The 11,941-nt window shown below is 40.6% G+C and overlaps 1 protein-coding gene and 2 long non-coding RNA genes across 4 annotated transcripts; 1 reads left to right on the top strand and 2 right to left on the bottom strand.

Annotated features, from left to right (window-relative positions):
* Positions 1 to 457: 457 nt before the first annotated feature.
* LOC133745910 (uncharacterized) lies at positions 458 to 2,423 on the bottom strand. The gene is made up of 3 exons (XR_009863864.1): positions 2,119 to 2,423; positions 1,579 to 1,643; positions 458 to 527 (listed from the first exon to the last, which is right to left on the bottom strand). It is a non-coding gene; the product is annotated as an uncharacterized LOC133745910 (long non-coding RNA).
* Positions 2,424 to 2,437: 14 nt separating this feature from the next.
* LOC133745911 (uncharacterized) lies at positions 2,438 to 3,799 on the bottom strand. The gene is made up of 3 exons (XR_009863865.1): positions 3,554 to 3,799; positions 3,190 to 3,437; positions 2,438 to 2,993 (listed from the first exon to the last, which is right to left on the bottom strand). It is a non-coding gene; the product is annotated as an uncharacterized LOC133745911 (long non-coding RNA).
* A 532-nt stretch (positions 3,800 to 4,331) lies between these two features.
* Positions 4,332 to 11,555, top strand: LOC133742122 (uncharacterized). 2 transcript variants are annotated; one of them, XM_062169803.1, is made up of 11 exons: positions 4,332 to 4,613; positions 4,718 to 4,933; positions 5,023 to 6,123; positions 6,661 to 6,780; positions 7,258 to 7,671; positions 7,822 to 8,034; positions 8,784 to 8,915; positions 10,278 to 10,346; positions 10,640 to 10,774; positions 11,034 to 11,084; positions 11,164 to 11,555. In XM_062169803.1, exons 1-11 carry the CDS (start codon positions 4,374 to 4,376, stop codon positions 11,335 to 11,337), a joined length of 2,865 nt encoding a protein of 954 aa, XP_062025787.1. In that variant the 5' UTR covers positions 4,332 to 4,373; the 3' UTR covers positions 11,338 to 11,555. The 2 variants fall into 2 exon arrangements, with proteins under 2 accessions (XP_062025787.1, XP_062025788.1); XM_062169804.1 differs by having other exon boundaries at positions 10,652 to 10,774; positions 11,164 to 11,552.
* The last annotated feature ends 386 nt before the right edge of the window (positions 11,556 to 11,941 follow it).

Genomic DNA, 11,941 nt, shown 5'->3' on the forward strand with positions numbered 1-11,941 from the left:
ATTCACCGGGATCAAATGGAATCGGATCCCTCGAGAAGCTAACCGTGTTACGGATGCAGCGGCCAAGCTTGCCAAACTGAGGTTGTGCTCCCAGGACTGGGCCAATAGGCCTCCTGACAGGACCCGCCCCGAATTTCACCCTGAATTCCGAGGTGGCCCTGTGGGGCCCACCTTAGGAATAACTCTACCGAAAATTCGGCAGAGTCACCCCTAAAAATGGACTACCCAACCTGTAGAATTACAATCACACTTCTAACAATCATCCATAATATCCTGGAGCCACCCTGCTCCCCAAAATCCAACAACTCCACAATAAGCAACTGAAATCCGAAAATAACATATTCTTAATTACACCAAAGTATCTTCCAACCTTTACATAATTTATCCCCAACAGGTTATCAGAGCAATCTAAAAGAGGAAGAAGAAAATAACAATACAGGTAGGTTCAACAGATAACCTACAATGAAAACAACAGCAGCAGATGCTATGCCCCGAATCCTACTATGCCGAACCAGCTACTCTGCAGACTGGGCATTTGAAACCGAAGGGCCCAGGGGAAAAGCACATAAAAACGTTAGCGTGAGTGGACAAAATAAATAAATAAATAATTGTAAAGAAAAGTGGGTTTGTGCTTTTCCACATTTATTCCTTTAAAAACTCGATGCATGCACAAATGGTAAAACACATTTAGCTTTAAAACCAAGAATTTCAAAACGATAAACCGACTAGCCTCGCTAGTCACAACATTCGAAAAATATATCGTAAAACCGAAATCTCGTTTCTCAAAAAGATAAGACCAGCCCCGCTGGCTACAGTGAAAATCGGACTAGCCCCGCTAGTCAAGCAACGATAAAATATGGGGAAGAAGTTTCACCATACGAAAGAAGGGAGCCTCCCAGGCTCGGGTCGGAGTGTCCCACACTCTGGAGCATCCCATGCTCTGCTCTTACTCACCCACAAACACATAGTAAGCAGGGAGGAGTACTAATAGGCTAGCTAGCAATAAATATGACGACCCAGGTATGGCGGGTAAAAACTAATAAAATCCAATAAATCCTTAAGGCTTCCCCATGTCCCACGAATAAAGAAAACACGGGTACGATTCCCAACCGTACCCGGAAATTCTCGTAAAACGTCGTATAAATCAACAGCGTGTCCCACACGCTAAGAAAATAATTAGATCATCAACAAGGCATTCCCAATGCCAAAACCGAAAGTCGATAGATAAATAAGAAATAACTGCATCGAAATCCCATTTCGAAAAGCTTTCCAGAAATCTCAAAACAATGAATAGAAATATAATTAATTCCGGAAATCACCTCGGAAAAATAATTCGTCCAAATTCAACATCAATTATAAATTCGAATCCGAGCATAACAAATTAATAATCAAAATTCACAACCGGTATAAATCATAATTACTTCATGAAAATCATTATTGAAAGCAAATCCACGAGATAAATTGAAATCAAATTCCAAAATCAATTCATATGCTCGGAAAATAATATGTTAATTAAATAAAGCATACTTTAATAAATAAATGCATGCATCACTTATTTGAAAATAAAAGTCCACTCACAGTATACGGCTAGCGTGGTATCCAAGCGTAAGGATCCTCGTCGAGCGATGAGTCAGTATCTCGTCCTGTACACAATTGTATTCCATAAACAACAATTCGATAAAACAATACGATTCTATAATGAATCCCGAAAACCCCACGTAAACTAGCAACTCCAACTCCTTTCGACTTCAAGCCAAACTTCACCATTTATATCAATCCATCGATTAAGGTATTCCATGACGGAATAAGGGAAATCCGAAGGCCGGATTCCCACAAATCACCAACCGAAACTCCACACTTTCAAAATTCACAAACAATTCCAAACTCCTCCAAAAATTACCAAACTTCATAAACAAGCTCTACTCAAATTATAGGATTTATTGGGCTAAAAATTGGAATTAAATGTCAGCCCTACGCGCCACCACGCGCCACCCACAGTGGCGGCGAGTGGGGCCCACGCGCCGGCGGCCACCACCTCCGATGGCCACCAAATTTGGACAGTAGCTTCTACTCAACAAAACTAACCATTCATTCAACTACAACATCTCACAATTTTACCTTTAAGAGCTCGGATTAAGCTGATGAAGTTTGCCCAGAAAATTGCTTCGGACCCAAGGATGTTCTTCGTCGATTCGGCCTCCACGATGCAAATCGGAGCAAGAGACCTTAGGGGAAATGTTCGCCGGCTCAAGGCGCTCCTTCAGTCCAAGTTTGGTGGTCGGAGACGGCCGGAAACTGCGAAATCGCCGGAAAAACCAAAATTGCACCCGGAGGAGAATTTGCTTCGAATCGAGGTTTTTCGGCCAAATTGTCGAAAGCCCAGGGTACCAGCGTGTAGGGAAGGAAGAGGCGGTCCCAGAATGACCAGTGACACGCCGTCAGGTGGCCGGAATCGGAAATTAGGCCGGAAATTCAAAAATCCCCCGAACCGGAGGAGGAGAGATCGGGGGAGAGGAGAGAGAGGGAGCCCGGTAAGTTTCCAATTGGAAACTTACCACAGTGATTTTCCCTTTATATAGAAACTTACCTTGAACAGTAACTTTTCCTTTTTCGCCTATAACTTTCGCATACGAGCTCCGATTTTTACGAACCACATATGCACGCGCTCGGTTTAACATCCTCTACAACTTTCGTGAAGAAAATTTTCTCAAATTCTGACCCGAACAAAAAGTCAACTTTTAGGGCCACTAAAAGTGCTGAAACGACAGTCAAAGTGAAAATAGTTGTCGTTTACCGTCCAAATGACCAGTAAACGGGTGAATTTGGGTTCGGGACGTAACACCTCCAACCTCCCTGATCTCTATTCTGTGAAGTGATGGCCTCCCAGGCCCCCCTGTAATTTGTCCTAAGGCTTTTGCCGCCCATCTTTTGTGTAGCCTTTGAGCTTTTCTTTTCTTGTACTTGCTCTCTGGCTTTTCTTCTTGCCCTGGTGGCTTAATGAAATTTCATTTTCGACCAAAAAAAAAGACAAACATCAAACTTGACAATTCAAAATCCATTCAACTCAAAACAAACAACCCATGGTGTGCATGTAATTAAGCTTGTAACCAGGATATTCCGATTTCAACCACGACACCACAGTTCATCCAATCTATCAAGTGTGCCAAAAGTGCAGAACCCCGATTTTACCTTCTGTGGTAGAATCTGCAGATGAAACCTAGATGACGAAGAACATAGTTGTGGGAGTTAGCCTAGTCGACGCCGAGTTGATCAACTCCGTCCAGCATACCTTCGACACTCGACCGGTGATGGGATTCGATCTGATGGCCACCCCAACCAGCAATTCTTGCACCTCAATTCCTAAACAAGGTCTGCCTTCGTCTACAGATGCAACCGAGCCAAAACGAAGACGAGAAGAGCCGGAAAACTGCCGGCGTCTAGGAGCCGCGACGGAGGCAGAAGCAACCCAGAAACCAAGTCATTAAAACCCCGTCAAATTCAAAATCCAATCAGTCGAACGTGTAGGGAATGATGAAGAGGTGAGGTTTCATACCACAAGCAGCTCAGACGGTGGCCGGAGTCGCCGGGAATTGCAGAAACTCGCCGGAACAGGCGCTGCTTCTCGTCGTTGATTCTCCGTTCACGATCGTTGCATGTAAGATCCGAGGACACAGGGACGCAGGCGACGCAAAGACGAAGGGAATGGTGGCTGTGCGCCGTCGTGGGGTGGCCGGACGTCGTTCCTCCGGTTGGGTTTCTTTCTCGGGTCGCGGCGGGTGTCCGGGTCAGAGAGCTCTCTAATGCTCTCTCTCGAGCTTTCTGGGAGTAACCCCGATCCTTGATCTGATCAAGGAATATAAAGACCCTAATTTCCATTCTATTCAAGGGCCAAGATGAAGCGGTGCTTGATCAATGGTCCAGATCGTACCGTAGAAAATTCTATTTCTTTAAATTAATTTCTAAAATCCCCGAAAATTTCCACGAACTCGTCGTGTCGTGTACTTTATTATTCAACTCCTAAATCAAGGATTTCACTTGGTGAAAATTTTCCCAAGTAACTTAACATTTATCGAGATCGTTGAATAATTTCTTATACGATCTCTACCAAGTTCGACACATTTTCCCAGAGCTCACAGGAAGAGTATCCTTGTACATTTAATATAGTCGTTTTTGTATAAAAATAAAAATAAAAATAAAAAGTTGTGAACAGGCCCAGTTATATTTTAACGAATGGACTCTGGGCTCAAAATTTGGGCCTTTTGCAATATAAAAGGTTCTTAAACCCCCTTTCAAAAAAAAAAAAAAGAAGGTTCTTAAACCCTACTTTCTTAAACCCTACTTCTCAGAAGTCAGAAGCGGAGAGAAAAGGAATCATGGTGAAGTCGTACTTGCGATACGAGCAGGGTGCCGCCTTCGGCGTGATAGTTTCTGGCAATTCAAACATCGCCTACGACAGTTCCGGGAAGCACATTTTTGCCCCGGGCCTGGAAAAGGTGGGCGTGTGGAACGTGCGACAAGGCATTTGCATCAAAACCTTAACTCCTTGTGCTGCTGATGGATATTCGCCGCCAGTCACCTCCATCGCGGTCTCGCCTTCTTCTTCTTCTTCTCTGGTAAGCTTACGCTTTTCTGTAGAAAGGGAGTTCCGATCTGATAATTGAGATTCAACAGTCAGAACTAATTTAGATACTGCTGTTTCTTATGTCATTGATTGCAGATAGCCACTGGGTATGGAGATGGGAGCATTAGAATTTGGGACTCTCAGAATAAAATTTGTGAGACCACATTCTACGGTCATACGGGGGCCGTTAGTGTCTTACGGTACAACAAGATTGGAGATAGGCTGGTTTCTGGTGGTCAAGATAAGGACATTATATTGTGGGATGTGGAGAGGGGCGAGGGCATCTATCGCCTCCGCGGGCATGGGAATCAGGTTTATATAGTTGTTCAAATAAAACTACAACTCTCTTTATTATCCAATTTTTAGGCTGTGGATTTTTAAATTATCTGTGTATTTTTCAGGTCACTGACCTCGTCTTCTTGGACCGTTGTAAGAAACTCGTTAGTTCCTCAAAAGACAAATTTTTGAAGGTCTGGGATCTTGAAACCCCCCATTGCATGCAGACAATAAGTGACCACCATAGTGAAATTTGGTCCATAGATATCGATCCGGAAGAAAGATATTTGGTCTCTGGCTCTGCTGACTTGGAACTTAGGTTTTACACAATTAAGCATGACCTTGAAGCTTGCCAATCCACTTCTAATGCGAATGCAAATGGAACAGACTCTGGAGATCCATCCCCTCATAATAAATGGCAAGTTTTGAAGCTGTTTGGTGAATATCAGCGAAAAAGCAAGAACAGAGTTGCAACTGTGAGATTCAACAAGTCTGGAAATTTGCTGGCATGTCAAGAGGCAGGAAAGGCGGTACATATATTCAACGTACTGGATGAGGCTGAATCTACCCGTAAAGCAAACCGCAGGATTCGCCGGATCAAAAAGAAAAAGTCTGCCCAAGGGGAAGCCGAGGTGATGAAGGATGATGGAGCTGGAAAAGAGGGAAAGAGGCACGTGGTCATGGTCTCTGATGTTTTTCAACTTTTCCAAACTATTCGACCTGGTAAAAAGATATGTTCCATCTCTTTTTGTCCAAACCCTCCCAAGACTTCCCTAGCCACAATAGCTTTGTCTCTGAGCGATAATCTGTGCGTGTTTTATTCTCTTGAGAGCGAAGCAACAAAACAAACACGCTCTATAGACCTCCACGGCCACCGATCATCTGTCACAAGTGTAGCGCTTAGCTCAGACAACACAGTTTTGATGTCAACCAGTCATAATGCAGCAAAGATCTGGAATCCAACCAATGGTTACTGCCTTGGAACTATTGACACAGGATTCGCCATGTGTGCTTTTATCCTTCCTTCTTGCAATAACAAGTTTGCACTTGTTGGAACCAAGGGTGGAACAATAGAAATTATTGACGTTGGGAGTGCAACTGTCACTGAAGTAGTAGAAGCTCATGGTGGCTCTGTTCAGTCTATTGCAAGAATTCCCAATGAAAATGGTTTTGTCACAGGAAGCTCTGATGGTTATGTTAAGTTCTGGGAATATGGAGTCAAAGAAGTATGTCCCGTGTACCTTCTCCTGTTTGAAGTTCTAATCCTATGTTACTATCATTATCGGTTCTTAGGGTAACATGTCATTTATTTGCTCTAGGACTTATTTCTGGAGCATACTTTTGTCTCATTTCTATGAGTCTATGTCCTGATTTGGTGATGTCTTTATGTTTAACATATCAGTGTTCTTGTTTTCTCAAATCTATATAAGCTTTGATACCATGCAAAATGGAATCTGTCTACTTTTAATACTTATTTGATCATCAGTCGTTTCAACCATTTCAAAAAAAAAAAAAAACATCCCCCTATATAGTTACATACATGCATGTCTATGGATGGGCTCAGGTATAACAAGAAGAAGGATTTTTTTTTTTTTCCTCTGTTGATTGGACAAAGTTGGAATCCCTACTTTATTATGGGTTTCTTAAGATGAAATCCTATCCTTGATTTTCCCCTCCTCCTTTGTGGCCCTCCATTCCTGCTGTTTTATTGGGCCCAACCTTCTTGACTTTTTTTATGACTGGATGCACTTTGTTTGTAACAGGATTCTAAGCGCCTGCTGGTGTCAAATGTAAGAATGAAGGAGATGGATACTGATGTTCGTGTGGTTTCTATCAGTCCTGATGCCAAATATCTTTTGGTGGCGTTTGATACCATAGTAAAGGTCAAATTGACATAATCATCCATTGGGTTGTTTCATTTAATTATTAAACCAAGTCCTAATTTGGCTTCCACAACTATAGAAAACGCAGTACATCTGTATTGGTGACATCAATTTTTAGTTTCACTTTGTTTAGCATATGCCATCTGAATTTACTTTTTTAATCACATAACCGAATTTGGGCATAAGTTAGTCAGTAACCTCTCTTAACTTCGGAAATTCACAACCTCTGTTAATTATGTAGAAATAGAGAGTTATATAGTGACACAGGAAAGCAAAGAAAAAAATTAGTGATCAATTGCTAAAACTTATCCAGATGTTTGTAAGGTATATATTAAAACTTGTGATGAGAAATGCCCAACATGAGCTTGGATAAAATTACAGGGATTACTTTTTGCTGTTTTGGGTTTGCGATCTTCATTAATAATATCTGTTCATTGAGTGCTGTTCTTAGCTTTGGCATTTATGTGGTGTTCTTAGGTATTATATATGGATTCACTCAAACTTTTCGTCACCTTATATGGTCACAAGCTGCCAGTGCTATGTCTCGATGTCTCATCCGATGGAGAGTTGATAGTGACTGGATCTCAAGACAAAAATGTGAAGATTTGGGGGCTAGATTTTGGTGACTGCCACAAATCAATGTTTGATCATCAGAGCAGCGTTCAGCAAGTACAATTTGTGCCAAATACCCATTACTTTGTTAGTGTTGGGGATGATAAGCAAGTAAACTACTGGGATGCTGATAAATTTGAGTTGCTTTTAACTATGAAGGGACACCATGAGGGTGTTTGTTGCCTCGCTATTAGTAACCGTGGTGATTTCTTTGTCACGGGATCTCATGATCGCTCAATTCGCCGCTGGGATCGTACTGATGAGCCATTTTTCCTTGAGGTAATGCCTCTTCTTGACGAAAGAAGCTGTTTTTCTACCCCAAATTTCTGTTTTTCTACCCCAATACTGATCATGATGTTTGAGGTTGAATATGGACTTCTTAAAAAGACAATTTCTTCTCCTATTAAAAATCTTTGTTTGAAATTGCAGGAAGAGAGGGAAAAACGGGAGTTGGAAAAGATGTACGAGTCTGACTTCAAGGATGAATATGAGAACAATTTTGCACTCAAGGAAAAGATCCCTGCAGAGGGAGCTGTGGCTTTTGCTGGGAAGAAAACTAAAGAAACAATTTCTTTGACCGACTCAATTGTTGCTAAACTAGAAATAGCATGGGAAGAATCAAAGCAACGAGCCAATTATGAGGTACATTTGTTTCTGAAATTGATTAGGTTTTGCTTGACCAATGATGCTTCAAAGATAACATTAATTTATAATGTTCTTTATATGTTGACATTGGATGCATCTCATCATGTGCAATATTCCCTGAGTTTAGTATGTATGCCTGGTTCAAACATTTAAGTACTGTCATTAATGGACCGGAAGCAACTAAGGGAATCATCCTTTCAGTTTGGAAACTCTCTATTTGAGTCTCAAAACTTATTTCTGCATGCATTACGTATGAAATATACTGTACTACATATATGGCTTTTGTAGATTATAAACTAAAGGACAGATTTGGCAATGGTGGCTTCTTCATTTATGTGCAACATGATTCATGAATCAAAGTATCAAACTCAGTACTGTCTTTGGAGCACTGCTATAACCCAAACTTGTACTCATTTGAACTTCCAAATACAATTAGAAAACTTATAAATTTATCTGGAACTACACAAGATTGTGTTTGGAGAGATGGGAAAAAAAGGCAAAAGATGAGGGAAAAAAGACAAAAGATGGGGGAATCTTAATGAATTTTGATGCACTAAATATGAAGATACTGAATTTGCCAAGAAATTGGTGAACGAATTTGCTGCCTCATGATCTTTTGGTCATTATTATTATTTTTAGGTTGAGTCTTTTGGTCTTACTTCACTAACCACCAATCACAGAAAATTACTACTCAGATAGCTATAACACGGCTACTTAAATTAAATTGTTTCACCATGCCATTTCAGGCGGAAAAAGTCAGTGGAAAGCTGGTTGCTGAGTTTCAACCAAATCCTTTTATGCTAGGGCTGTCTCCCCCTGATTATTTTCTGCATGAACTTTTGAAGGTTAAGACAAGCGATTTGGAGTCGATGCTATTGGTAAGACTTTACCTCATGTTGTTCAAAATGCAGTAGTGTGCTTCTGTGTTGTCTTTCAATTTTTTATTTATTTTTTTATTATTTTTTTTATTTTTTATCTCATCCTGGTCTTATTCCTTGGTGCAATGCCCTGCAGTTTGTGAGCTAGACTAGTATATATTTGTATATTTTAAAGTTTCGAGTCAGAGTTGTGAATTGGTTAAACCAGAGTAACAAATAAGGTCCCTCCCTCCCTCCCTCCCTCTCTATTTGAGAGTGGAATACGCTTTGCTCTCCATCTCTGTACATCTCACATTATCTCACTCTCACGCCAGGAGCAGTATACAAATGGCCATCACTCTCTCTTAAGAGTGGTATTCTTCAGATATTAGCCACATTTCTAAAACTACTAGGATCAAACACACAAGGACATAGATATGGAGCAAGAACAATTCATAATCAAGTTGTAGTGATCAAGCACTAATCTAGTGAGGCTATTGATGAAGTCTTCTAAACAACCCTTTATCCTTTGTCTATGTATTCTCTCTATTGGGTGACATACTTGATTGGAAATCTATATCGGATATGATTCAGCATCTATTATTAGATATCTAAAACCCCTAATCGGTTAACAGCTGATGTCGAGGGAGTGCAGGGACCCTAGTCGATATAGGAGATGGAATAGATCTTGCATCCTCTCAAAAAGGAAGCAATTTAAATCCAAATCCCCCTGTAATTGCATATTGTAGTTTAACTTAGTAATCATTTATATTAGATTTCATACCTTATTTACTTGGATACAATATGAATAAGATATCCAATTGCTGGAACATTTGACTCTATTTTCTTATCTCCTGTTGTATCACCTTTAAACGAGTCTTTGTCTTCCTTGCTCTGTTGTACTTGCTGTATTGGTTGTTGTGAGAATTTTGGTTGTTTCTCTTCCTTTTCATGAGTATTATTTTTGGTGTTTCCTTCTCCATGGCTGGTTTTTTTTTTTTTTTAATGTTAAAATGAGTGGTAGTCACTCAAACGTCCCTCAAAAGGTTTTCCCATAATATCCTCCTGTGATACCAAAATTATGCCGGACAATTAGGGGAAAACTTGAAGAACAAGGTTTTCTGTTTAGAATCTAGGGTCTTATCGCAGCGGGTTATAGTTGTTTAGAAACAAAAGGATTCTACAAAAGCAAGAACAAGTGATCTAAGGAGATAAAGGATAAACTACTCGCATCACACCAGTAGGGTTTCCCTTTTTGGCGCACCTTTTATTTTCATGAGCCGGTTGAGCTTCTCTTTCTGGGATTTTTCTTTTCATATTTTATACATCTTTATGCACAATCAGTTTCTTCCATTGTTAAGATTACTGACACTGGTAGTGCAGGGGCTACCCTTCTCGGATGCCTTGAAGATTTTGTCTTTCTGCAAGGATGTTGGTCTACGTCCTGATGAGGTTGGTGTCTATTAAAATTTTCAAAGACAGGGTATCCATCGAGGTTTATTTGTTGCTCGTGCTTGTATCTGTTTACACAGTTTTCTCAAATAACTTATGCCTCGCATAGTCTGTTCCTGTATTTATTATAAGCGTTATATATACTAGTGTCATGCTTTTAAAATTGGATCATGACTATGAAACACTTATCACCTGCCCGTTATTTGGCCCTTTTTTTGGTTGGTTTGTTTGGGGTTGGGGGTGGAGAAGCTGTGAACTTATTTGTTTCTTTTCTTTCTATTAAAAGAAAAAAGAATTGTTTGCAGGTTGAATTCATTACCAGGGTGGTTACATTGCTGCTGCAGATAAATTGTAATCAATTGATTTCCACTCCAGCTGTAAAACCAATATTGACCGGTTTAAAAGAGGTTCTTTATCCCAACTTAAAGGTAACAGATTGTTCACTTTAGGATAGAAATTTTGCAGGGTTAATGGTGCCTTTTAACATTTACACACTTATCTGCTTAGGACTGATGTGCAGGATGATATTATGTCTGTACCAATTGTAATGTATTGTAGAGACATAAATTCGACTAACTTGCTTGATTCAGACGTTACAGGAAATTAATTTGATTTTGATGATAGTCTTGGTCATACATAGTAGTAATTGATTCTTTGTCTGACATGTTGATAACTGTGTTGCTCCAGGCAAAGAAGGATATCATTGGTTACAACCTTGCAGCAATGACTCATATCAAGGTGCGAGACTGAGATCAATGCTTTTCTTCCGGTTTGTTCTTTTTCATTTCTCACTTTAGTAATTAATCTGTTGTTTCAGCAATTGCATGATTCAAGATCAAATGCACCACTTCCAGATGCAATCTCCAAGCGTGGTGTAGGTGCAAGTTGGTATGGAAAGACAGAAGAAGGTAAATGCAAAAAAGTTCGAACATGTGAACCCACGCCTGGCATGCATCGACACAGTTGGTTACAGCCCTGCAGCAAAAAATGAGTCTTTTGTTCTAGTGGTTTGGTCGGGATAGAGAACGCAAGTAATGATTTAACGGGGACGGGATACTCTGATAAATTATTTATAATTTTATGTTCCTCGTTTTCTGGTGTTACAAGCATTTTATATTTAATTAATGTTAGCCTCTTAATACACGCTAGTGTTAAGGACCGATTTAGCTTAGGAATTTCAGGGCCGGCCCGCCAAAGGCCGGAAAAAACCCGCCCGGCTCATTAGCCCCCGTAAGCTAATGCTATAAAATGATTAAAATCTAGGGAAAATGCTCGTTTACCCAATTTTAGGCTAAAAATTGCCCACTTGCTCCACCAACTGTTTTTTAACCCCATTTACCCAAAACACTCTAAGGGATTATTTCCCCTTTATCCAATTAATTCTTTTTTCTTTTTTTTTGAGACTTTTTTGCCCTCTCCTTCTTTCTCACTTAGAGAGAGAAGTCACCTTCCACCTTGCTGTGCTCCGGTGACCAGTGGTCGGCGCGGTCTCCGGCGACCGGACTCCGGCGACCGGTGACGGAACTTCGGCGAACGGTGACCAGATTCCGGCGACCGGTGACCGGAATCCGGAATCCGGCTATTATTGCCCCCCA

Source organism: Rosa rugosa, chromosome 4 (genome assembly GCF_958449725.1).
Source record: "Rosa rugosa chromosome 4, drRosRugo1.1, whole genome shotgun sequence".
In the NCBI taxonomy this organism is placed as follows: Eukaryota; Viridiplantae; Streptophyta; class Magnoliopsida; order Rosales; family Rosaceae; genus Rosa; species Rosa rugosa.

Coding starts and splice junctions, on each gene's coding strand:
- LOC133742122 (XM_062169803.1), top strand. CDS start 4,374: ATGGTGAAGTCGTACTTGCGATACGAGCAGGGTGCCGCCTTCGGCGTG. Junction 6,124..6,660: donor GGGAATATGGAGTCAAAGAA/GTATGTCCCGTG, acceptor TGTTTGTAACAG/GATTCTAAGCGCCTGCTGGT. Junction 8,035..8,783: donor AGCAACGAGCCAATTATGAG/GTACATTTGTTT, acceptor ATGCCATTTCAG/GCGGAAAAAGTCAGTGGAAA.